The 27,463-nt window shown below is 41.4% G+C and overlaps 1 protein-coding gene across 33 annotated transcripts in view; it reads left to right on the top strand.

Moving 5' to 3' along the window:
• PTK2 (protein tyrosine kinase 2) overlaps positions 1 to 27,463 on the top strand; it is a 345,218-nt gene that overhangs the window by 287,561 nt on the left and 30,194 nt on the right. For all 33 annotated transcript variants that reach the window (XM_063606925.1, XM_055116999.2, XM_063606932.1 and 30 more), the window contains 3 exons: positions 9,874 to 9,960; positions 13,375 to 13,512; positions 15,059 to 15,190. In XM_063606925.1, the coding sequence (XP_063462995.1) occupies positions 9,874 to 9,960; positions 13,375 to 13,512; positions 15,059 to 15,190 (357 nt within the window). The remainder of the gene's footprint in view (positions 1 to 9,873; positions 9,961 to 13,374; positions 13,513 to 15,058; positions 15,191 to 27,463) is intronic.

Here is a 27,463-nt window from a genome sequence, read left to right as displayed (position 1 = left end):
AGCAGGTCACCTACCTACTCCAAATCTCACATTCCTCATTTACAAAATGACTATTTGTATTCCCTACCTCTTGGGTGGGGATGTTAGAAGATAATTCACTGTTCAGCACTTTATTTAGTACACAGAAATGTAAAGTAACATAAGTATTTGGTAATGAGCACCAAAGAATGCAACACTTCCCTAAAACTCACAGGATTAAATCAACTCTTCATCTACACATTTTTCTCTATCCCAATCTGTTGGATTTTTAGTGAGTTTAATATGACTAATTTTCCAAATTAGGTTCATGGGCAGTGGTGATGAGGCTTCTTGGCTTCTTTTTTGGTTTCAGAGTACAAAGACTAGTTTGGCTTAAATATTTAAATATCCTTACACTTTTTTTTTTTTTTTTAGATATTTTCAAAATACGTATTTTGAGATTCTTTTCTATAAGCAGATTGCTGCACTCTACACAAAGGTTTATTTGTTAAATAAACAGATGAGGAAACTATAGCCCACTGTGTTTTTGTTAGTTTTATTGAAACACAGTTTTATTGGAACACACTCATTTATTTGTATATTATCCGTAGCTGCTTTCACCCTACACAGGCATAAATGAGCAGTTGTGGCAGAGACAGTATAGCCTACACAATTTAAAATATTTACTCTTTGACCTTTAAAGAAAAGATTTGGCAACCCCCAGATTAAAAGTTTTAATGGCGGCCGGGCATGGTGGCTCACCCCTGTAATCCCAGCACTTTGGGAGGCCGAGGCGAGCAGATCACCTGAGGTCAGGAATTCGAGACCAGCCTGGCCAACATGGTGAAACCCCGTCTCTACTAATATACAAAAATCAGCCAGCCATGGTGGCCGGCACCTGTAATCCCAGCTACTCAGGAGGCACAGATTGCAGTGAGCCGAGATCACGCCACTGCACTCTAGTTTGGGCGATAAAGTGAGACTCTCTCAAAAAAAAAAACGGTTTTAATGGCTAGAAAATCATCTAAAGTAGCATAGATATACAGATGCTTGATGATTATTAACAAATACTAATATGTTAATTGTTGAACTTTCATGCCAATCAGAATCAAGTCCTGTATGCAGTTTTTACCTTCTCAGTGTCCATCGTTAGAATCAAATTCTGCTTCTATGGTCACAGTATTTGGCACGTCTAAAATGAGTCTGTGATTTCCAAGATGGTAGGCCAGTATTTCCTCACTTCCTATACTTTGTGAAGTGAGAATTCAGTAGATTCTGATGAGTTTTCATAATTCTGCTGGTGATACATTAGAATAAGTAAGTCTTACTTAGATTTTTTTTTTTTTTTTTTTTTTTGAGACAGAGCCTTGCTCTATCGCCCAGGCTGGAGTGCAGTGGTGCAATCTTGGCTCATTGCAACCTCTGCCTCCTGGGTTCAAGCAATTGTCCTGCCTCAGGCCCCTGAGTAACTGGGATTACAGGCACCTGCCACCATGCCTGGCTAATTTTTGTATTTTTAGTACAGACAGGGTTTCACCATGTTGGCCAGGCTGGTCTCAAACTCCTGACCTCAGGTGATCTGCCCGCCTCAGCCTCCCAAAGTGCTGGGGTTTCAGGTGTGAACCACCACGCCCGGCTGTCTTACTTAGATTTTTTTTTATTTCTTCCTTCCTTCCTTTCTTTTTTTTTTAAATAAAGATGGGGTCTCACTATGTTGCCCAAGCTCTCTTGAGCTGCTGGGCTTAAACAATCCCTTTGCTTCAGCCTCCAGAGCCACTTAGATTTCTGAAATTTAGATAGGATCTCAGGCTTCTGTAGATAAATTTTGTGTTATTAATACTAATATAGAAAATTTTTAATGTAGCTTAATTAGTTTTATAAGTGAAAAGTTTTGTAAGTTTTATAGGTGAAACGTCTTTCTCTTTCCCAATCAACATTCAAAATTAAGTTTACTTACAGGCCGGGTGTGGTGACTCACACCTATAATTGCAGTGCTTTGGGAGACTGAGGTAGGAGGATCACTTGAGCCCAGGAATTTGAGACCAGCCTGGGCAACAGGATGAGACTATCTTTACAAAAAAATTTAAAAATTAGCCAAGTTTAGTGGCATGTGCCTGTGGTCCTAGCTGCTCAGTGGACTGAGGCAGGAGGATCGTTTGAGCCCAGGAGGTCTAGGCTGCATGGAGAGTCATGTTTGCACCTTTGCATTCCAGCCTGGGCAACAGAGCAAGCCCTTGTCTCAAAAAAATAAAGCAATAATGAAATTTTAATTTTTTTTAAAGCTTACTTAGTTAATAGTAAAAGCATTATAACCACAAAGCCAATTATTAAGAATATGTATGGATCACTTCATCATACTTAATACCAATTTTTTCATATAATAATAATATTTAGAGAACTTTCCCTGAGACAAGCCCTGCATGGGAGTGTCCCATTAAATGCTCATTTTCATCTGTGCCTGTTGCTTTCCTGCAGATTCCCATTGGATCAATAGAGAGCCTCAGGATAAAAGTATCTTAGAACAGCCATTCTCAAAGTGTAGTCCTTGGACCTCTGTAGGTCCCCATGACCATTCCAAAGGTCCGTGACATCAGAACTCATCTGATAATTATATTAAGATATTATTTGCCTGAGGCAGGTGGATCACTTGAGGCCAGGAGTTCGAGACCAGCCTGGCCAACATGGCAAAACCCTGTTTCAACTAAAAATACAAAAATTAGCTAAGCAAGGTGGTGCCCGCACTTGTAGTCCCAGCTACCCAGGAGGCTGAGGCACAAGAATCGCTTGAACCCAGGAGGCACAGGTTGCACTGAGCTGAGATCGTGCCACTGCACTCCAGCCTGGGAGACAGAGCGAGACTCTGTCTCAAAAAACAAAAGGATGTTATTTGCCTTTTCCGCTAATAGAACTGCTGACACCTTAGCACAAATCAGGACAGTGGCGTGAAATTGTACTAGTCATCACTGTGTTCTTCACCCCTGTGCTCACACAAAAAGAAAAAAATGCTGTTTTACAGAAGAATGGCCTTGATGAAGCGGTGAAAAATATCTGATGTGAAGACATGGGAAGGGCATGTTAGCCCTGCTGCTGCACACCTAGACACGATGTCTTGTCTTGAGGAAAGCACTATACAGTTGAGTTGCAAAGCTGGACTAAACACTTTTTTTCATGGAAGACCAGCTTTACTTGAAAGAACAGCTGGCAGACATACTGTTCAGAGTTGCATATTTGGTAGACATTTTCTCAAAAGAGAAAGAGGTGAGGCTGTGACTTTGAAGAAAACAACTGTTTGTTACCGGTATAAAATTAGAGTTTTCAAGCAAAAATTAGAATTTTGAAAAACTTATTACCGTGATCTTGACAGCTTTCTAAATTCTTAGACTGTTGTAGTAAGCTCAGGATGGTATTAACATGTGATATTTTAAAAATATATGTTGTTTACTGAAATGTGTTAACATTGGGAGGATCTCTATAGCTCAGTAAATCAGTATCTTCCAAATGACCTACACAGGATGTTAAAAATCACACATGAGTAGAAGTTCCATTGAAAGTACAAGATAAAGTAGTGGATTTTCTTCTCCTTTTTTCCCCCCTTAATTCTATGGATTTTAATGTAACAGATGATACCATTGTAAATTCCACATTGCAACTCACCTTTAAGAAGCTACCACTTGCATTTTGGTGTCAAATCAAAAAACAATACCACAGTTGTGCCCAGAATCTACCGAATACTCCTCCCTTTTCCAGTTGTACAGCTGTATGAGTTTACTTTTTTCCCCCTCATATATTGCAACAAAACAGAACATCGTAAGACTGCAGAAACAGATATGAGAACCTGCTGCCTTCTGTTAAGCCTAACATTAAAGCAAATTTACATCAGTGTAGATGTACATGTGTCCTTCTTCTCAGTTTGGTTTGTTTGGTTTTGAAAAAGTAGGGTTTTTTTTAGTATGTGATGAGCTTATTCAAGTGAATTAATAAATACTTTTTAGTATCTGTTTTAATTTCTAACAGTATGAGTATTGGTAGTTATATTCCAAATAAACAAAAACTCTTAGAGTCCCAGTAATTTTTAAGACTGTAAAGGGGTCCTGAAAATGATTAAATGTTTGAGAATAACTGCCTCAGAACATTGTTCTTCAACCCTAATCAAACCCAGCACAGCATTTATATAAAAAATGATTTTATAATGTCCCATTTGCTAATCCTGAAATAAAATACATAGGTAATAGAATGACTTAGCAATTTCAAAATATCAATGGAGGAATACTAGTGTTTGGAGACCTAACTATACAGGAGAAATAAAAGGAAAGTCATTTTTTATAACATTATGCATGCATGTATAAAGCACTCAGATCTGATGACATTGGGAGACACGGTGGCATAGCCAGATTCTTACACCTGTTTGTGGACTCACCATGAATACAGCAGTGACAAAGCAGACCCCCACAGCTATAACTGACAGGAATTTCATTGGTCTTGGTGATGTCATTTTCTAGAATGGTAAGAAAATCTTGGTAAAGTTTAAATGAAACAAAATAAAATTGCCCATCAGTATACACGGTAGTTGCTGTTCTGGAAAGTTCAGTGCCTCATAAACTATACAGAATATCTATACAAACTATACAAAATATATAAAGCAGAATTCATTCTGTGTTCAAGTGACAGGGATTTTATTGTTGCTGTTGTTTTACTTACATAAAATTGAGAGAAACAGCAGAAAGTCCTGCAGGGCATGGTGGCTCACGCCTGTAACCCCAGCACTTTGGGCAGCCAAGATGAGCTGATCACTTGAGGCCAGTAGTTCGAGAGCAGCCTGGGCAACATGGCGAAACCCTGTCTGTACTAAAAATACAAAAATTAGCCAGGCGTGGTGGTATGCACCTATAATCCCAGCTATTTGGGAGGCTGAGGCACGAGAATCGCTTAAACTCAGGAGGCAGAGGTTGCAGCGAGCCGAGATCACGCCACTGCACTCTAGCCTGGGCGACAGAACAAGACTTCATCTCAAAAAATAAAAATATAAAAATTAGCTGGGTGTGATTGCACATGCCTGTAATCCCAGCTACTTGGGAGTCTGAGGCATGAGAATCACTCAAACTCGGGAGGCAGAGGTTGCAGTGAGCCGAGATCGTGCCACTGCACTCCAGCCTAGGCGACAGAGCGTGACTGTCTCAAAACGAAAGAAGTCCCGCGGGATATGAAACAAATCCTGCTGTTCAGGCCTGTCCCTCTCATTGCCAGAAATCTCACCTGCTGACCTCTACCTTAATGCCAATTGTGTGATCATGGAAAACACCCTCACTAATACAGTTCTGCCTTGATATCTGCAAGGGATGGAGATTAAAATCCACAGATGCATAAATTCCTTATATAAAATAGCACAGAATTGCATATAACCTACATACCTCTTCCAGTATACTTATTTTTGTTGTTGTTGTTGGCTTGTTCTGTTTTTTGAGACAGAGTCTCACTCTGTTGCCCAGGCTGCAGTGCCATGGTGCGATCTCGGCTCACCGCAACCTCTACCTCCCGGGTTCAAGCTATTCTCACTCCTCAGCCTCCCAAGTAGCTGGGATTACAGGAGTGTGCCACCACGCCTGGCTAATTTTTTTGTATTTTTAGTAAAGACAGGGTTTCACCATGTTGACCAGGCTGGTCTCAAACTCCTGACCTCAGGTGATCTGCCCACCACAGCCTCCCAAAGTCTTGAACCATCACGCCCAGCCCATCTTCCCATCTTTTAGTATACTTTAACTTATTTTAAATATAGATACAGATTTTTTTTTTTTTTTTTTTTTTTTTGAGACAAGGTCTCGCTCTGTTGCCCAGGCTGGAGTGCAGTGATATGATCTCAGGTCACTGCAACCTCCACTTCCTGGGCTTAAGTGATTCTCCAGCCTCTGCCTCCTGAGTAGCTGGGACTACAGGTGCAAGCCACCATTGCCTAGCTGATTTTCATATTTTTTGAAATATGAAAATCTTCTCATATTTTTTTCACCGTGTTGCCTAGGCTGGTCTCAAACTCCTGAGCTCAAAGCAATCTACCTGCCTCAGCCTCCCAAAGTGCTGAGATTACAGACATGAGCCACTGCACCCAGCTTACATAGTTATTATACTTATCTTTTTGTTTGTATTATTTTTTATTGTTGTTTTTTGTTTTTTTCCTGTATGTTTTCAATCTGCAATTGGTTGAATCCATGGATGCTGGGCCTTTGGATATGGAGGGCTGACTATACCCTAAATGCTTCTGAAGGAACAGTGCCATCCAGTTGAGGACCTCTGGTTTAGAATACCAGTGTCTTCCTTTCTCTCCTTCCTCATTTGGGAGAATTTCAGCAAAACTTCCCTGTTCCATATTTTGCTTCATTAAAATCCAAGTTTCTGTCTTGGAGGAGGAAGTGTCATGACCTTGCTAACTCATCGTACTTACCAGCAGTTGACACTTTTGGACTCATATGAAAGCCATTTTCAAAGATCTTGACATATATTAACATATTTAATCTTCACGGCAGCTCCAGGAGGTAGCTGCTGGTTATTGTACTCCTTTTATCATTGACAATAGGGAGACACAGAGAGCTGAAGCACCCTAACTGTGAACACTGACAGTCTGGCTCAAAGCCTGCCCTCTTGACCACCATGCTAACCTCTGATTTGTAGAGAACAGAAGCAGAGCTATTTTACCAATACATTTGCATTCTCCATGGCTGTTGGTTAGCAACATTTGATTTTGTGTTGTCCTTTGTGCAAATATTTTGCCTATCATAAAACATATTTTCAACTTTTTACCTTTTATTTTTATTTTGAAATGGAACCTTGTGTTGTCATTTGCTACCCAGTTAAGTCTTTGCATCACTGTGAGATATTTTACATTGGTTTTGCCATTCTCTGATGTATTTGTTTTGTATGTTCCTTTTTATTTGGTGAGTCAGAAGTATGCTTGTCATGGAATAGCATCATGGCACAGTAGATTTTGGAGTCACGCAGTTCCACCATTACCACCTATATGCCCCTATTTAAATTGCCCAATTTATTTGAGACTCTGTAAAATAGGGGTTATAATATTGCTTCATAGCAATGTGGTGATCAAAATTATCAAATTGTATGTAAAGTAGGTAGTTCAGTACACACAGAATACACAGTAAATTGTAAATTTTTTTTTTTTTTTTTTTGCCTGAATTTATCAAGAGTACATCACTGTGCAGCTGTCAGCTCTGTTTATTGTTCTGGTCCCTGGCTCTGCCTCCTTCCATTCTTGGACTCCAAGAGCATTTGATTCAGGAAACCCTTTCCCCTGCAACCATTATTAATGCTTATATATTAACACATATCTTTAAAACAAGTACAAAGGTAGCCGAACTCTTTTTTTTTAACCTCTTTTAATTCAGCACAACCACTTTGTAGAACACACTTTGGAAATTGCCACCCTAGCACACACAGTAGAGAAAAGCCTAGAATGCTCTCTTTATACCCTTTTCCTGTTTGGGGTGTTTTTGGGGGAATTCATGTTGTTATTTAGTTAAGTTTAGAGTAGACTCTATCTGGAACACTGTTTGAAACATGACAGGGTTAAGCCAAAAGGATTTTTCACCCTCAGGAATTTAACAGCTCATAATAGCAGGGCTAGAGCAAGTGCAAAAGTACCTGCAACCGAAGGTAGGGTGTGAAAAAGGCCTCCTTAGGAGAGCAGAGGACATATGTTTATGTTAGGCTGGCAAAATCAGGAGCTGTTGCGTGAAAGAAGTAGACTGAAAGGATCAGAAGTATACTACAGATGGAAGGAGGAGACATTCCAGGCAGAGGGGACAGTATGAGCAAAACTGAGGGGGAAATGAGACTGATTTTAGAGACCAAAACATACTCCGGACCTAACTAGAGCAAAGCACGTGTTCACCCAGCACTGTGGGAGAGAGAGACAGGCACTAAGGCGTTTTCTTTCCTAAGCTTGTTGGAACTTAAATCTATTTCCTTTTATTCTGGACTTAATTTGGCTAGACAGTAATGGGTTTCCACCTTGTTAAACCCCCCGAGTTTTAAAAGACTTTATTGACTTCTTTCAGACTTCTGTTTCAGACTAAATTGTTCTTTCACTATGAACTTTGAATTCATTTATCCCACAAACAAAATGAGAATTTAAGACCTGGAAGTGACTTTAGAGATCCTATAGCTCACCCCCATCTTATGGATGAGGAACTAGAGCCAGTCAGTTTCGTCACTTGACCACAGTCACGCAACCGGGAAGTAGTCAAACAATAGAACACAAGTGCCTTCTCTCCAAGTCCCAGACTACTGGACAGAGAGCATTTGGGTCCCTCAGGCTCAGAATATTCAGTATCCCATTTTGTTATTAATGATACTTTAATAGCTTTATTAAGATACAACTTACATACCATACAATTTATCCATTGAAAGTGTGCAGTTCGGCTGGGCACAGTGGTTCACTCCTGTAGTCCCAGCACTGTGGGAGGCTGAGGCAGGCAGATCACTTAAGACCAGGAGTTCAAGACCAGCCTGGCCAACATGGCAAAACCCCATCTCTACTGTAAATACAAAAATTAGCCTGGTGAGGTGCCGCATGCCTGTAATCCCAGCTACTTGAGAAGCTAAGGCACGAGAATCGCTCAAACCTGGGAGGCAGTGGTTGCAGTGAGCCGGGATTATACCTTGCACTCCAGCCTATACAGCAGAGTGAGACTCAAATAAATAAATTGTACAATTCGATGTTTTTTAGTATATTCAGAGTTGTGCAACCATCGCCACAACCAGTTTTAGGACTTTTGTTTTGTTTTTAGTAGAGACGGGGTCTCACCGTGTGATCCACCTCAGCCTCCCAAAGTGCTGGGATTACAGGCGTGAGCCATAGCGCCCAGCCTATAACATTTTTATCACCCCCAAAATGAAATCCTTCACCCATTAGCAGTCATTCCCCATCTCCTCCTCCTTCCAACCCCTGGCACCCACTTATGTACTTGCTATCTATATTAATCTTTCCTATTCTAGATATTTCATTAAAGAAATCATATGTTCTTTGTGCCTGGCTTTTTTCACTTAGAATGTTTCAAAAATTCATCCATGTTGTGGCATGTGTCAGTATTTTATTCCCTTTAATTACAAATAATGTCCCTTTCATAGGTATACAGCATTTTGTTTATCCATTTATATCAGTTGATGGACATGGACTGTTCCCCCTTTTTATCTATTGTGAATAATGCTGTTAAGAACATTCATGTACATGTTTGTGTTTACTTAATTTGTTTTTTTCAAAGATACAGTCTTGCTACGTTGCCCAGGCTGGCCTCTAATTCCTCGGCTCAAGCGACCCTCTCACTTCAGCCTCCTGAGTAGCTGATGTACATGTTTTTGTATGGATATATATTTTCATGTCTCTGGACTTTACATATACCTGAAAGTAGAATTGCTGGATCATATACTAATTCTCTATTTAATTTTTAAGGAATAGCCATACTGTCTTCCATAGTGACTACACCATTTTACATTCCCAACAGACTGGCCTGATTGGTTTTCAACTCCTGGCCTCAAAGGATCCGCCCACCTCAGCCTCCCAAAGTACTGGGATTACAGGCATGAGCTACCATACCCTGCCCAAGATTTACTCTTAAGTTTTCTTCTAAGAATCTTAGAGTTTTTAACTTTTACATTTAGACCTGTAATTCATTTTGAGTTAATTTTTGTGCATGTGGGAGGAAGAGGTCAGACTTCAGTTTTTCACATGTAGCTATCCAGTTGCCACAGCATCATTTGTTGAAAAGACTGTTCTTTCCCTATTGAAATGTCTTAGCATCTTTTTATCATTCTTTTCAAGTAAGCTCTATTAGGAAAATGTCTTTTTCGATTCATAAAGTACAGGTTCAAAATCAAAAGGTTCATTCATATGATGCTCTGTTGATTTTACAGCCCAGCAGACCGGGTTATCCTAGTCCAAGGTCCAGCGAAGGATTTTATCCCAGCCCACAGCACATGGTACAAACCAATCATTACCAGGTATGCCAGTCATTACAGATATAAACTGTGTTATTTTATTATTTAGCACTTTTGGGGTAGAGCGGTACATTGTGCATATTTTTATTTATGTACTTATGAGTATGATTTGGCTGATAGAAAGCTGAGAAAGTGGTTACCCTAATCATTGAATGATGTTGTCTTGACACCCCACGCAGAAGGCATTTGTTTTTCACTCCATCTTCAAGTGGGCAGGACCAGGGCCTGCTGCCATTCTTAGGCGCGTTTTCATCCACTTGCTATGGTAAAGGGCAAGGTGAAGCCAGTGGGCACACACACTGCAGAGGGAGTACTGAACTGGACAGTTTTTATGGAAGGCAAGAACAAAATTCAAAATTAACAGAACCCAGATGAAATACCATATGGACAAGTGTGAAAAGTGTTAGATTTATAGATAGATATCCTGTGCAAATTAGAAAAATTATCCTTCAAAGAAAAGGACCTGACACAAAGTAAACAATTCATTTGTTTTTGAGAAAAAGTTATTAACTTTTACTGGGGTATACCTTAACAATGCACAGGTCTTTGTTCCGAGAGGTGCATACCCCAGTGCATCCCATCCTCACTTCAGGATATAGAGCGTGTCTGTGACCCCAGCAGTTCCTTTGTGCCCCTTCCCATCAGGCACCTCCTGCCCCAGGAGCAACCATTCTTCTCACTTCTAGTATCAGAGATTTCTGCCTGTTCTAGAATGTTATATAAATAGATCATATAGAGTGTGCTTTTTAGGGCTTATCTTTTTTTACTCGTAATATCTGTAGAAGTCAGAGTCCTATTGAAGGTGTCAGTACTTAACCTTTCCTACTTCCTTCACAGAGTTGTTGAAAGCGTGGTTTAAATTAAGGCCTCTTGGGTCAAAATGGGCAAAAAATCTTAACTATTGGTACTTAACTGTCAGTAATAAGGGAGAATGTAAGCACTTTCTTATTGAAAAAGATATGTCAGTGGTAGTTTAGAACAGCAAATTTTAGCCTCTTTATCTAGCCGCCAGATTCTAATGTCTAATTCTGGAGCCCAAGAATAGCTTATTGTTAACAAGCAGCCTCAGTGGGTTCTGAGGCAGATGACTCAGACCTGTGTTTTGGGAGACACTGTTCTGAGATGGCCACTTGCCTGGCAGAGTCAAGAGTGAATCATTTGAGTTTTCGAGGGCACCTGTCTGTTCATTCAGCAAGGTTGCATTGAATGTTCATCTACTCTGCCTGGTACTATTCTAGGGACTGGGAATATGAAGACAAATAAAGTACTCTTTTTTCTCATGGAAGGAGCTCACAGGGCCCTTTGTCAGTTTGGATTACTACCAGTTCCATAAGTGAAGAAGCCAAAACCCTGACCCAGCAGAAGGGTCAGAGCAATGGGAAGTACGTAGGTGGCCTAAAGAAAGAAACCCCACCTCTATGATTGCTGAGAGACCCTGACCTCTGGCAGACAAGCAGATGGGCCCCAGGGGAACAGCCCGAGTCTGTGCCTGGCTGGTATGGAAAGTGAACCGGCCCTGAGTGGGAATTGAATACCAGCATTGTTTTGAGAAAACATGCAGCACCTGCTTAATGAGACAAGCTGTTAGCAGAGAGACAGTTCTCTTTGTGTCCCAGCAGGCCTGGTCTGCAGCACTGTCAAGATTTGAAACTCTAGTATGTGTTTGTTAGTGGCTGTCTGTCACCAGTGCAGTGGAAGCCCCTGAGAGTGGGGACTTGTCTCTAAGGGCTTAGAACGGTGTGTAAAAATGAGTAAATAGAGAATTAAGTAAAACATTGATTTTTTTCATTGAACTAATGTATGATTAACCTTTTCCAAGCCCAAACTCTCCTCTCTTGTAAATGAGACCAACTATGAGACATTTCCTGATGTTACTTCATTTTTAGCCTAAAGTGATCCTTCTACATGGTTACTATTATGTAGAAAACTGCCTTAGACCATTTTAAACCTCCTTGTTGTGAAAATTCCTAAATGTTTTCTGGCAATAATACATCCCTTTTCACCAGAAATCTTGATAGAGCATTTTGCATTTAGTAGCAGTTTTTATTATTATTTTCATTCAAATAAACTGTGAGAACTAACTATATGTCTTACTTGAAGATTCATTAATTTCATATTGTCCATATGAAATTTTGGTATAAATTAATGCCTAGAGACCTAATAAATGCACAAAACCTTTGTTGAAGGATGTGTTGATATTTGGAAATACGGTTTTGGCTGTGCTTTATCTCACTAAAAAATTAACTGACAACACCCACCATACAACACTAGCCTAATGAGGTGTGGAAACCAATACTGATTCTGTTCTCTTTCTCTTGATTGAGAGAAGGAACCATGTAAAGAAACCCATCTTATTTTCCCTCTGCCTTGAAATTTTTCTCTATGTCCAACTGAATGTCTTCTCTCTGCCTTAGTCATCATTGTTAGAACTTAAAGGTACGACTTATCCTACCATCAGCTCCCAGGTCATTAGAGGACAAACATTTGGGGGTTTTTTTTGTGTATTTTTGTTGTTGTTGTTATTCTTGTTGGGGGATAGTGGTTGGTTGGGCAGGAAAGGGGATTTCTAGAGCAAAGTATGGCACAGCCATTTTTGTGGCTTCCTGTTGCTTTTGCATCCAAGGATGGCCTGCCCTCATTATTTTAGTAAATGTGAAATTCCAAAGAAACAATTTCTTGTTTTCTAGTATATATTTGCACTAGCTCTCTAATGCAGCCATAACAAATGTCCTTTCTTGAGATTTTAGCTGAGAGTCCATTTCCTTGCCTTATCAGCTTCTACAGGGCACCTACATGCCTTGGCTCATGGTCCCCTTACTCCATGTTCTGAAACCAGAAGTTTTTCTTTTCTTTTTTTTTTTTGAGACGGAGTCTCACTCTGTCACCCAGGCTGGAGTGCAATGGCCCGATCTCCGCTCACCGCAAGCTCTGCCTCCTGGGTTCATTCTCCTGCCTTAGCCTCCCAATTAGCTGGGACTACAGGCTACTCCTGACCTTGTGATCCGCCTGCCTCGGCCTCCCAAAGTGCTGGGATTACAGGCTAGAGCCACCGTGCCTGGCCCAGAGCCAGCAGTACTAACTCTCTCTGACCCTTCTTCAGTGGTCCCATTGTCCCTCCCTCCTCTTATGCTTCCCTCTTGCACTTTTAAGGACCCTTGTAATTACACTGGACTCACTCAGATATCCCAGATACCCTCCCATCCCAAGGTCCTTGACTTATAACCACATCTGCAAAGTCTCTTTTGCCACGTAAGGAAACATATTCACATGTTCAAGGGATTAGAACATGGGTATCTTTGGGGGGCCATAATTCGGCCTACCACAATATTCTCTGTAATTTTAGTTTCCTTTGTGTGTGAAGCAGAACTGTGCAGATGTTATAGTTGAACATTACCTTGCCTCCTTACTCATTCACAGGTTTCTGGCTACCCTGGTTCACATGGAATCACAGCCATGGCTGGCAGCATCTATCCAGGTCAGGCATCTCTTTTGGACCAAACAGATTCATGGAATCATAGACCTCAGGAGATAGCAATGTGGCAGCCCAATGTGGAGGTAAATCGGGTGTCTTGGGCTTCAGTTTGTTAACTTATAAAGCATGACAAAGCTGGGCATGGTGGCTTACACTTGTAATCCCAGCACTTTTGGGAGGCTGAAGTAGGAGGATTGCTTGAGCCCCAGAGTTTGAAACCAGCCTGGGCAACATAGCGAGACCCTGTCTCTACAAAAAATAGAAAATTAGGCACGTATGGTGGTATGTGCCTGTAGTCCCAGCTACTCGGGATGCTGGGGTGAGAGGATCATTTGAGCCTAGGAAGTCGAGACTGCAGTGAGCCGAGATCATGCCACTGCACTCCAGCCTGGGCAACAGAGCAAGAGCCTGTCTCAAAAAAAAAAAAAAGTAATAAATAAAGCATGGCCTAAGGCACCTTTTATTTCTAAATCCTAAGATTTATTGATTTTAATGACTTTTTTTTTTTTTTTTTTTTTTTTTTGGAGACAGAGTCTTACTCTGTCTCCCAGGCTGGAGTGCAGTGGCACGATCTTGGCTTACTGCAACCTCCGCCTCCCAGGTTCAAGCAATTCTCCTGCCTCAGCCTCCAGAGCAGCTTGGATTACAAGTGCGAGCCACCACGCCCAGTTAATTTTTGTATTTTTTAGTAGAGACAGAGTTTCACCATGTTGGCCAGGCTGGTCTCGAACTTCTGACTTCAAGTGATCCACCCACCTCACCCTCCCAAAGTGCTGGGGTTGCAGGCTTGAGCCACCACGCCCGGTCATATTTTAATGACTTAATTCAAAGATCAGGATACCCCATCTACTCAAATGCTTTCAGGTTTAATGAACTTTTTTTAACTAAAAGAACCCAGGGAGAAATACTAAAATCTTTAGTCCATTTATTTGAAAGGCAAAGCCGTAAGTGGACTATCGTCAGCATGTACATGAGGCCAACAAAGAAACAGGGAGACAGAGCATTCAGTTCTTTGGACCATGTTAATTTTTACTAAATTTTCTTGGTAAAACCAAGAACTACTCCTATAGTTTAAAAATTTATTTGACCTAGGTACAGTAACACAACCCATAGTTGCATCTACTCAAGAGGCTGAGGTGGGTAGATAACTTGAGCCTAGGAGTTTGAGGCCAGCCTGGGCAACATAGCAAGACCCCATCTCATTAAAAAGACAAAAAATTACTTATTTGAATGAAAGAGCATCTATAGTTGTCTGCTATTTATGTTCTTTTATTTAATATTTAATACTCTGTAATATGTATCGTATTTCAGCCTTCTATTACTTCTAGATTGTTTCTACTTTTTTACTATAAGTAACAATGTATTCTTTGCACATATCTTGTGTTATTTCTTTAAAATAGACCCTTACAAGTGAATCTGTGAGCTAAAGGATTGCATACTTTTTAAAGATGCTTGATGCACATTAAATTGCCCCCTACAGAAAAGTTACTCCCACAAGCACAGTATGAGAGATCCTGTTTGTCATACTTGCTGTTTTGCTTATCATTTCTTGAAAGACACATAAAACAAGGTAAGAGCATAGGAATAGACTTACGAGACTGAATATGCTGTTTTCAACCCTTCTTCCAGGACTCTACAGTATTGGACCTGCGAGGGATTGGGCAAGTGTTGCCAACCCATCTGATGGAAGAGCGTCTAATCCGACAGCAACAGGAAATGGAAGAAGATCAGCGCTGGCTGGAAAAAGAGGAAAGATTTCTGGTAATTGTGTTTCTGAAAGGCTTCTTTGACTTTTTAAGCCCTGTTAGAGTCTACTATATTGCAAATTATTGCAAAATGTTATCTTTCAAAGCAGGAGAGTTAGTTTTACAACTACTTCTTAAAACTTGGAATAGGCCAGGCATGGTGGCCTATTTGGGAGGCTGAGGCAAGCAGATCACCTGAGGTCAGGAGTTCGAGACCAGCCTGGCCAACATGGTGAAACCCTGTCTCTACTAAAAATACAAAAAGTAGCCGGGCGCATGCCTGTAATCCCAGCTACTTGGGAGGCTGAGGCAGGAGAATCGCTTGAACCCAGGAGGTGGAGGTTGCAGTGAGCCGAGATCATGCCATTGCATTCCAGCCTGGGCGACGAGCGAAACTCCATCTCAAAAAAAAAAAAAAAACTACTTGAAATAATATGGCTGGATGTGGTGGTTAATGCCTAAAATCCCAGTGCTTTGGGAGGCCAAGGCAGGAGGATCACTTGAGCCCAGGAGTTCAAGACCAGCCTGGGCAACACAGCAAGACCCTGTCTCTACAAAAAATAAAAAAAAAAAAATTAGCCAGGCATTGTGACTCACACCTGTAGTCCCAAATATTTGAGAGGCTAAGACTGAGTCCAGGAGTTCTAGATTACGGTAAGCTATGATTGTGCCACTGCCCTCTAATAGATCCAAAATCCTATATCCAAAACCCTTAAGGGCCATGTGTGTTTCAGAATTCAGTATTTTTTAAATACTAAAAAGTTAGTGTAGTATGCTGAACATTATACATTATTTAAGACTCTAATAGCATCCCAGAGTTAAAACCACTAGTGTTTCTACAGCAGAATGCAAATAATCACATTAACAGTTAAATGAAGATTATAAGATGCTTCATCTGTTCAGGTTTTACTACCATATTAGTTTGTTTCAAACATAAAAAAGCACACTTAACATTTTCAGCACTTTTTAGGTTTTGGAAATGAGGATAGAGGAATGTGGACCTGTCCATTTATTATCTTCATTTTAACAGAACAGGAAATAGAGACCTAGAGAGACCCTGGGCCACAGAGCAAGACTCTGTCTCCTAAGGAAAAAAAAAAACTTGCAATAATGGGTTATTTGCTTTTTTAATTATCTTTTAGGGATAAATTTCTCTAAAATTTTAGTAGTGTCATTATGGGCTCAGAAATATGAGCATTTGTTTGGTTTTTGCATTACCACATTGTTTACCCAGAAACAACTCCTGCTTCCATGTCAGCTTACGTATAAACTATTGCATCTTGCTACTGCAGGCTGTATAACAAGACGCTAAGATTTGCCTTCCTGGCATTTATGACTGATGTGAACCTCCTCCCGGATGTGTCTGGACACATGCGTGGGAAATGTCTTCTTTCAGGCAACCCTTATTGAAAACCACTTCAGAAGTCCCTTGGGGACAGAGAGGAAGTGGTGGGACAGAGCAATCTCTGTATGTTACTTGACACAAAGGTCCTTTTACACTCATGGTCCCTGCTGCCAAGCAGTTCTATGCCCTCAGCCTCAGAACTAAGGACTGTGAGAACCCATTCCCCACTCTCCTTGAACCCAGAATAGCTATTTCAATCTTCCTGTAGTTGCCTCAATCGTATTATGGCTGAAAGAAGCCAGGATTCATAATTTTGAGCCAGTAACTTTACCTGGTCTCTCATGCTTTGTATCATTAAACATTCACTGACACTAACTTTGTGTTAAATTTAACTAATTTAGAATTTCGAAAGCATAGGATAAAACTTTCCTTCTGAATTAAAGCAAATCTTGAGATTGTAAGGCAGATGGGAAAAAAAAATTGTTATTTTTGGCCTGGCACGGTGGATCACACCTGTAATCCATCCCAGCACTTTGGGAGGCCAAGGTGGGCAGATCACTTGAGGCCAGGAGTTCGAGACCAGCCTAGCCCACATGGTGAAACCCCGTCTCTACTAAAAAAAAAAAAAATACAAAAATTAGGCAGGTGCAGTGGCTCATGCCTATAATCCCAGCACTTCGGGAGGCTGAGGCAGGCTGATCACTTGAGGTCAGAAGTTCGAGACCAGCCTTGCCAACGTGGCAAAATCCCATCTGTACTAAAAATACAAAAATCAGCCAGGTGTGGTGATGCATGCCTGTAATCCCAGCTGCTCAGGAGGCTGAGGCAGAAGAATTACTTGAACCCAGGAGGCGGAGGTTGCAGTGAGCCAAGATGGCACAGTATACTCCAGCCTGGGTGACAGAGTGAAACTCCGTCTCAAAAAAACAAACATTAGCCAGGCATGGTGGCACACACCTGTAGTCCCAGCTATTCAGGAGGTTGAAGCATGAGAATTGCTTGAACCCAGGAGGTGGTGGTTGCAGTGAGCCAAGATGGTACCACTGCACTTCCAGCCTGGGTGACAGAGTCAGACTCTGTCTGGAAAAAAAGAAAAAATATGTTATTATTTACTACCACTAATCTGAGTGAATGAATTTGGATATTATATCTATTCTAAGAACATATCTACTGTTCTCTAGTCCTACATTTTAAACCTATTTTTTATCTAGATAGCCTCTTTTACCAGACAGAATTGATTTGTGTTTTTAAAAGTAGATGTTATAAATTCTCCAAACTAGAGTTCTTGTATTTCAGTCCCACGTATGACTGCATTTGGACAAAGGGTTTGCTACCAAATGTTGTGGTACTGCTGTGATGTTGCTCTGACAAAGAAGAACGTAAGGAAGAGCAGAAGAGGACCCTGTGTGTCACTAGGGGGACTTGGGGGAGGCAGCAGAGTATAGATGGCATTTGAGCCAAAGCTTAAAGGAGAAATTGGAATTTTTAGGGCAGACAGGCTCAGGAAATACATTCCAGGAAGAGCGAAGAGTGCGGGTAATGACATGGGGTCAAAAGGCTATATTCCAGCCAGGCACAGTGACTGTAATCTCAGCTTCTCGGCAGGTTGAGGCAGGGAGATCGCTTGAGTCTAGGAGTTTGAGACTAGCCTGGGCTTAGCAAGACCCTGTGGCAAAAAAAAAAAAAAAAAAATAGTAAGCCCTAAAGGGAGGAGGATCAAGTACCCAGAATTCCTACAATATATTATCTAAAATGTCTAATCTCCAACAAAAAATTACAAGACATACAAAGGAACAGAAATATATATGAATGATAGACAAAAGAAAAAAAGACTGTTCTCGCTGGGCACAGTGGCTTATGCCTGTAACCCCAGCACTTTGGGAGGCTGAGGTCAGGAGTTCGAGACCGGCCTGGCCAACATGGTGAAACCCCCATCTGTACTGAAAATACAAAACTGGCATGCCTATAATCCCGGCTACTTGGGAGGCTGAGGCAGGAGAATCGTTTGAACCCGGGAGGCGGAGGTTGCAGTAAGCCAAGATCGTGCCACTGCACTCCAGCCTGGGCAACAGAGCAAGACTCCGTTTAAAAACACACACGCACACACAAACCGTATTCTAAGAACTTCCTGTAGCTAGATGTGAGCAAAGCAGAGCATGTTTGTGGGGAAATGGAAAATACTTCTCACTATGTGGTGTTTTGTTTTTGTTTTTGTTTTTAACTTAATAACCATGTAATTGGAGCATCTTCATTTGGTCCTAAACCTGTCTGTTGGGTAACCTCTGAGATAGTTTGCCTGGTGCTAAACTTGGAGGCCATGATGGCATCGAGGCACTTTCCCACTCAAGTACCTTTCCTTTTTTTTTTTTTTTTTTTTTTTTTTTTTTTTTTTTTTTTTTTTTTTTCCGGAAACAGGGTCTCACACTGTCACCCAGGGTAAAGTGCAGTGGCACAATCACGGCTCACTCCAGCCTTGACCTCCTGGGCTCAATCTGTCCTCCCACCTCAGCCTCCCAAGTAGCTGGGACTACAGTCACGCACCACCACGCCCAGCTAATTTTTGTATTTTTGGTAGAGTTTCATCATGTTGGCCAGGCTGGAACAAGTACCTTTCTTAATGCCTGTGAGATGGTATTGTATTTTTCTCTTTGCTTGTTTTCCTTACTTAGACTGAGCACCCCATGAGTGCAGAGACCATGGACCATGTCTTTCCTATTCCCCATTCAGTCCACAGTGCCGAGCATATGGAAAGCTGTCAGTGTTGACTGATTAAATGAAAGTTTCCTTTTTCTCTTTTATGAGTTTATTTTTTTCTTTTTGTAAATGAGTGTTTTTTAACTCATGCCTTTTCTCATGCTGCTGTGTCTGCCTGGAATGCTCAGGGAATCTGCCTGAGGAACACCTTTTTGTCTTTAAAGATTATTTTTGTGTCATCTCAAGGACGACACATTCCCTACACCAGGGTTTCTCAGCCTGGGCATTGTTGACCTTTGGGGCTGGGTAATTCTTTGTTGTAGGAGACTGTCCTATGAATAGTAGGAGTTCTTAGCAACATTCCTGGCCTCTACCCACAAGGTGCCAGAGAACCTTACTGAGTGCCAAGCGTGAAGCTTGAATTAACTTATTTTATTATGATGTGCACTACTGCGTTCTCTCCCCCAACCCCCTGCACTCTCACACATGCTCACTCTCACTCTCTTTCTCTAATAAAACATAAGTTCCTTAAGGGCAGCAACTGTGACTTAACTGTCTTTATCCTGCTTCATTTTTCTTCTAATGTTTCTCACTGTATGACAATGTCTCAGTTGTTTTCCTGTCTCCTCCACTAAAGTGTAAGCATCACAAAGATGGGAACTTTATTATTCAGCACTCTCCCCCAGCTCCCATCGTACCGTTTGTTCAGCAGTAATAAGGCTCAGCCAGTATTTATTAAGCGAATGAATGAATGTACCACTGTACAGTGTTAAGCATCTAAACGTTAGAGGCCCAGAGGAAGGAGGAGTCCCGGACAGGAATCATAGCATTGGTGTCACTGTTTTTCATCTAAATGAAAAATAAAAACAAGTCATGCATGAACCCTGGGGAAGTAGATATTATAATTATTTTACAAATGAATAAATTAAAATTTAATATACATAAAAGTCACAGGGGACCTTTTAAAATTCAGTTCCCCAGGACTAGAGAACTGCAGTGGATCTGGAGAGGCCAAGGACCTAGAGTGATAACAAGCACCCCAGTTGATTTTTGAGACGTGGTCCCAAGGTCACTCTCTGATTACTTAGGCTTGGCAATGCTTTTCAAGATTTGAAGCAGATGGCATCTCAGAAAGATCACCTTAGGGCCGGGCACCGTGGCTCATGCCTGTAATCCCAGTACTTTGGGAGGCTGAGGCGGATGGATCATCTGAGGTCAGGAGTTCAAGACCAACATGGCCAAACCCCATCTCTACTAAAAATACAAAAATTAGCCAGGCGTGGTGGCACTCTCCTGTAATCCCAGCTACTCAGGAGGCTGCAGCAGCAGAATTGCTTGAACCCAAGAGGCAGAGGTTGCAGTGAGCTGAGATTGTTCCACTACACTCCAGCCTGGGTGACAGAGTGAGACTCTGTCTCAAAAAAAAAAAAAAAACTAGGACCACCTTAGCGTTGCTTGCTGACTGATGGCTCAGAAGGCAAGATAGGAAATGCAGAGATCCAATAGGAAGTTGAGTGGTCATTCAAATAAATGACAGCAGGGTCTAAGCTGGAAGAGGCAAAGTGGGAAGGAGCAGAGAAGACGGACTTAAAAGGGACAAGATTTGGTGAATTGGTATAGGAGGTCAAGAGGAAGGAAGAATCCGGGACAGGAATCATAGCATTGGTGTCACCAAAAATAACATTGTGCTACCAAATGAAATAAAATTCAGAATGAGGAGTCCATGTCAGGGAAACATGATGATGCCAGGTTTGGACATTTGGGATATGCAAATGGGAATGCAGAGGAGGCAGCTGGATATAGGGCATAGAGCCCAGAGGAGGTGGTCTGCGCTGGAGATTCAGATTTTTAGACAGCCGCATGGAAAGCTTGGTGCACTGGGAATAACGCCTGGTGCAGGTGTAGTGTGAGGACCACCCTGACCATCTATCAGTTGGAAGGTAGTGTGTGTTGGTTGTAGAAGCTCTCGTGACACTGTCAAGTGGTGATGGTGGCAGCTAGGTCTATGGTTATGAGCACACTTGCTTTATGGTCCTTAATTTGGTGAAGAGACTCTAACAATGGTAATTATATCTCGTTGTGGTCCTTTTTATGCTGTGTATGTGTAAAAATTACTGTTGGTTTCCATGGTATCTGCTATTTACAAGCTTGTTTCTGGGTCTTGGCCTTTGGCATGAGCTAGGCCCAGAGCTATTGGTCTGTGTCCTTGCAACCACCAGGCCAGGCCGCTGCACCTGCTTTTAGGTTAATCAGGTCATTGTTGAAGCTGTGTGTCAGAAGTCTTTCTCTCCTGTTAGGCCAAGGAAACTTCCAATACAGGGCTTCTCAGACTGCATGGAAGGGCCAGTTTGTATCTTTCTTTCTAAACCGTTGCAGACCAATACTCTTGTAAAATAAAATTTCAAAATCATTGACTAGAAAAAGACATAAAAATATAAGCCAGACTTTTTTGACAGCCCAAAAATTACTGTTTCAAATTGCTATAAAAATGTCTAAAGATGCTTACCAGGCCGGGTGCGGTGGCTCACACCTGTAATCCCAGCATTTTGGGAGGCCGAGGCAGACGGATCACGAGGTCAGGAGATCGAGACCATCCTGGCTAACATGGTGAAACCCCGTCTCTACTAAAAAATACAAAAAATTAGCTGGGCGTAGTGGCAGGTGCCTGTAGTCCCAGCTACTCAGGAGGCTAAGGCAGGAGAATGGCGTGAACCCGGGAGGCGGAGCTTGCAGTGAGCCGAGATCGCGCCACTGCACTCCAGCCTGGGCGACAGAGCGAGACTCCATCTCAAAAAAAAAAAGAAAAGAAAAGAAAAAAAGATGCTTAGCTTCTGTTTTCATCTTCATAAACTGGTTCATTCCTAGACCCACCCAGGCCTACTGCTCTGGTCCTGCCATTTACTTCAGTAAGGTCAGCTGTGCACCCTATTAGATAAGTTCTGTTCTTGTTTGAAAAATTAACTTGCTTTGTCAGTAGTATTACCCAAATTTTAGATGTCAGAAGACATCTGTTTTGACATCTGTTTTCAGAGATCACATCATCACATCATTTTTTATGGTTGCTACTGCTAGTCACATCTCTTAATTTTTGAGTACTTCAGTGGGTCAGGAGTCCCTCCTCTGGATGGATCTCTGCATTATCTCAACAACCCTGCACAGAATGTGTTTTATGATAGCAGCCCGGATGCTCTTGCCCAAGGTCACATGGCCCCACAGCAGATACTCTGTACTATACCTAGCGCTCCTTTTTTTTTTTTTTTTTTTTTTTTAATTGAGACAAAGTCTCACTCTGTGGCCCTGGCTGGAGTGCAGTGGCACAATACTAGTTCACTGCATCCCTAACCTCCTGGGCTCAAGTCATCCTCCTGCCTCAGCCTCCTTCCAAAGTAGCTGCGACTACGGGCATATGCCACCAAGCCTGGCTAATTTTGTTACTTTTTTTTATAGAGATAGGGTCTCACTTTGTTGTCCGTGCTGGTCTCAAACTCCTGGGCTCAAGCAGTTCTCCCACCATGGCTTCACAAAATGTTGGGATTACAGGCGTGAGTCACCACGCCTGGCCCCACACTCCCTTCTCTTGTTCCCAGATCAGATACTGTCCTTTCTGAAATAGTTCTGTGCCTGCAAATATACTCTGAAAGCTGTCCTACAAAGTGAGTGCCAGAGATTGCTGGCAACCTTAGTTAGAACCTCAGTTGGTTGAAAGAGCTTTCTTTCCCATTGGACATTGCTTAAAAATAGAGTAACTTTGCAACTTGCTTTTTTTTTATTACTGCGTGCACAATAATTTTCTAATGTGATACTATGCTTAAAACAGGATTTTAATTTTAAATGAGAAAGCCCTATCTATATAAAGCCTACTTTGTGTTTTGAGAAAGAAATATGTGAGCATTTTTCCCTCACATAGCAGATCCATTCAGTCTGAATGAAAGATGAATGCCGAGATGGGGAACTAAAGAGCAGTGGCAAGAGGCTGTCTGTCTGAAGCCAGGCTGCTGTCCCTGCTTCTGCTACGCAGCAAGGCCAACAGCTCTCCTATTTTTTCCCTCATACCAGATTCCAGATTTGAAAGCAATACAGTATAGTGAAAGGAGAAAAGACTGAGCTATAAACCTTAAATTTGAAGTTTTCTAGAGCCATACCCACATGAAAGTAGAGACTGTAGCTAAGCCGAACTGTTTTTTTTGGCTTGTTTGTTTTTGTTTGTTTTGAGACGAAGTCTTACTCTTGTCCCCCAGGCTGGAGTGAAATGGCGCAATCTTGGCACACTGCAACCTCCACCTCCCGGGTTCAAGCGATTCTCCTGCTTCAGCCTCCCGAGTAGCTGGGACTGCAGGTGCCTGCCACCATGCCCGGCTAATTTTTGTATTTTTAGTAGAGATGGGGTTTCACCATGTTGGCTAGGCTGGTCTTGAACTCCTGACCTCAGGTGATCCACCCACCTCGGCCTCCCATCGTGCTGGGATTACAGGTGTTAGCCACTGCACCTGGCTGAGAATCTGTTCTTTCTGATTGGCTGTCTTTGGCTGTATTGCTCTTCAGTTCCCTATAGGCACTTATCTTTCATTCAGGAGGTCCGTGTATGCTGTATGAAAAGAAAAAGCTCAAGTATTTATTTCATTCACAGAACACAAGTAGATTTTATATGGATAAGCCTTTCTCATTTTAAAATTAAAATCCTGTCTTTAGGAAAATACCACATTAGGGAATTATGCATTAAAGAAAGTCATTTCATGAAATGTATATGGAAATAAAAATAGATTAATTCATGTAAACACATGAAACAATACCTTATTCTATAGGCAAAAATATGAGTTGCATTTTTTGTTTAAGTAAAACAGTAAATATTTCCTGCCTGTAGAAGGTACTTATTATCTGTTGACTGATTGAAGCCCACCTCCACTGTTTAAGAGCTGTGTTACCCCAAGCAACTAAATCTTTCTAAGTCAAGTTCCTCGTCTATAACATATCTCTTGTGCCTTGGATATTAATTGAAGCATTCCTTCAGCAAATATTTACTACACATCTATGTGCACAATGCTGCCAGGCACTTCTTTCATTCTGATAATGACTGACTGAGGTAGGTATTATTCTGCCTATTTTACAGGTGAGGAACTGGGCCTAGAGAGGTTATATGCCTTGTCCAAAAAGGCATGAACAATCAGTTCACTAGAAAAATGCACAGGGCATTCATTTCCTCCACCTGTTTGTCCGGTGTTCTAGCAGGTAACAGAGACGCAGCGGTGAGACAGACAGCTTCATAGCCTCTGTCTTCATGGAACTTAGCATCTCATGATAAGAAACAAAAATGGTCAACTATTTGGGGAAAGGGAGGAGGAGAGGAGCAAATTACAACAATATATTATACAGTGTTTTCTTTATGAATTGGTTGAGAGTTTTAAAATGATAATACAGTGGTGTTAGGGTACAGTGAGAGAAATGCTATCACATATTACTACATAGATGAAAATCAGGACAGCCTTGAGCAATTTGGAAACTTATACCAAGATTTTTCAAATGTTCAAACTCTTTGACTTAGTAATTCCTTTCTTAGAAATCTGCTCCAGAGACAGGAAGATCACTTGAGCACAGGAGTTTAAGACCAGCCTGGATAACATAGTGAGACTCCCCCTCCCCCCCACCATCTCTAAAAGAAGAAGAATAGAAATCTGTCCCAGGCAAATAATCAGGGACTTATTCAAAGATTTGTATACAAAGGTGTTCATCTACAGCCTATTTATAAGGGATTTTGAAAATGACCCTAATATCCAACAATAAAAGAACTATTTATTTTAACTCTTATGTGGCACCAACTTAGTACTTTGCAAATATTAACTCATTTCATCCTCGTAACAATCCTATGTGTTGGTTACAAGTACTGTTCCATTTTAGAGATGAAGAAATTGAGGCCCAGGTCACACAGCTTGTAAGGACTGGATCCTCATTAGAACCCAGGCCACCTGGTGCCACAGCTCCCACCCTTCACTACCATTGTCTATTTTATGATGATAATCATGCAGTGGAACGTTGTGCAGCCTTAAACATTGTTTTGTCAGTTTGCCCTATATAAATGTTATGTGAAGGCTGCAGAATCATATGATGTGGTTCCATGTTTGTAAACATACATTTACACCACAGTATTAACTAATGATAATTACTTTTACATTTTAATTACTCCATAATGACTAATGATAATTACTTCCAAATGGTAAGGTTGAGTGATTTGTAATTTTTTCATCTATTTTTGCAGTATCTTAATTTTTCTACAGTAAGTGCATGTTTCTTTTGTTAGATTATTGACAAATGAGGTATACAATATTTTAAAATAACCAAAATCATGTAACTATTAAATGACCACATCGTAAGTTGGGCCTGGTGGGTCTTTTGTTTTCTTAGACTATAGCTCTAACTGGGCGTGGTGGCGTGCATTTATAGTCCCAGCTACTCCAGAAACTGAGGCGGATGATTGCTTGAGGCCAGGAGTTCGAGGCTGTAATGCACTATGATTGTGCCTGTGAATAGTCGCTGCACTCTGACCTGGGCAGCAGATCAAGACCCTGTCTCTTAAAAATAGAAACTGTTGGCCTGGCGCGGTGGCTCACGCCTGTAATCCCAGCACTTTGGGAGGCCGAGGCGGGCAGATCATGAGGTCAGGTGATCGAGACCATCCTGGCTAACCCAGTGAAACCCCGTCTCTACTGAAAATACAAAAAATTAGCCGGGCGTGGTGGCGGACGCCTGTAGTCCCAGCTACTTAGAAGGCTGAGGCAGGAGAATGGCATGAACCCGGGAGGCAGAGCTTGCAGTGAGCCGAGATCATGCCACTGCACTCCAGCCTGGGAGACAGAGGGAGACTCCGTCTCAAAAAAATAAATAAATAAAAAATGAAAATAAAAACTTGTCCTTTCTGCTACAGTAGAGTCAAACCTAATCACCTCCACTCTCTGTTTAGAGCCCTTCAACAGAACCCCTAAGCAGAACCAGCTCCCAGCTGGTCCCTCAAGTGAATGGGCAGAAGAGGAAAGGATAGTTTCAGAGTTTTTTAAAGTTACAAGAATGGTACAAAGAATTCCCCCGTTCCCTTTACCTAGAGTCTCCAGTTGTTAACATTTGACCTCATTTGCTTTGCATATTTGTACATACCATTTTTTCTGAACCATTTGGAAGTAAATACCAGATATCCTGCTTTTTAACTCTTAAATAGTTCAATGTGAATTTCCTAAAAATAAGGATGTTCTCTTAAATAACCATAGCCGAGTTAACCAGTGTCAGGAAATTAACAATAATACAATACTGTTAGCTAATCAATGGACTATTCATATTTTACCAGTTGTCCACAGAACGCCCTTTCTAGAAAAAAGTCCTGAATCATGAGTTATATTTAGTTATCACATCTCTTGAGTTTCCTTTAAGCTTGAACAGTTCCTGGGTCTTCCCGAAATCTTTCCTGACCTTGATATTTACATTGAGTAATGTTCTGTGAATTGTCAACCTGGAGTCTCGTCTTCTCAGGTACTTTTTCTCAAAGTCCATTGTGTTTTGGAATATTTTTTCTTAAGCATATCTGGGATGTTTGGGCCCCACAAAGCTGCCTCTTCATTCAGGCAGTGGCAGAACCTCAGCATTCTATGGAATAGGATCTGTGAGTTCTGCTACATGGAATAGGACCGCCCCAGTGAGTTCCCCTTCGGTTGCCAGTTGGAATCAATGTATTACGTGTGTTTGCTTGGTTTCCTTTCTGTCTATTCATGTCTATCTTACCTGTCAGAGAAGATTCTATCCTAGAAGTCAGGAACTACCTACCTCTGAATTTTCTCTTGAGCTATATTTCACACCCAGCCACAGCTGTCCATATCTAATGGGATAGTCCTCTCTGGTAAAAAACACAGCATACTTTCTGCCATAGTCGCCAACTGCATGCCTCTAGGTTTGACTTCCCCTGTATGGGCATTAGTTATATATATCACATCTGCAGTAAGAATTCATTTTTTAAATTATTGTTCCTTGATATTATAGTACATATAAACACAGTACAATGTTTTAAGTTATGCTCTTCAGAGTTCAGAACTATTTATTCTGAACTTTTCTGGTTTACTCATTGAGAGAGTTCTAACAGAGCAGAGTCTTGCTTAGTCACCCAGGCTGTAGTGCAGTGGTACAATGGTAGCTCACTACAGCCTCAAACTCCTGGGCTCAAACCATCGCCCCACCTCAGCCTCTCCAGTAGCTGGGACTCAGGCACACACCACC

The sequence above is a fragment of the Pan paniscus genome, chromosome 7 (genome assembly GCF_029289425.2).
Source record: "Pan paniscus chromosome 7, NHGRI_mPanPan1-v2.0_pri, whole genome shotgun sequence".
NCBI classification, from domain to species: Eukaryota; Metazoa; Chordata; class Mammalia; order Primates; family Hominidae; genus Pan; species Pan paniscus.
The sequence above is the reverse complement of the archived record's forward strand: the minus strand, read 5'-3'. Positions and strand labels throughout refer to the sequence as shown.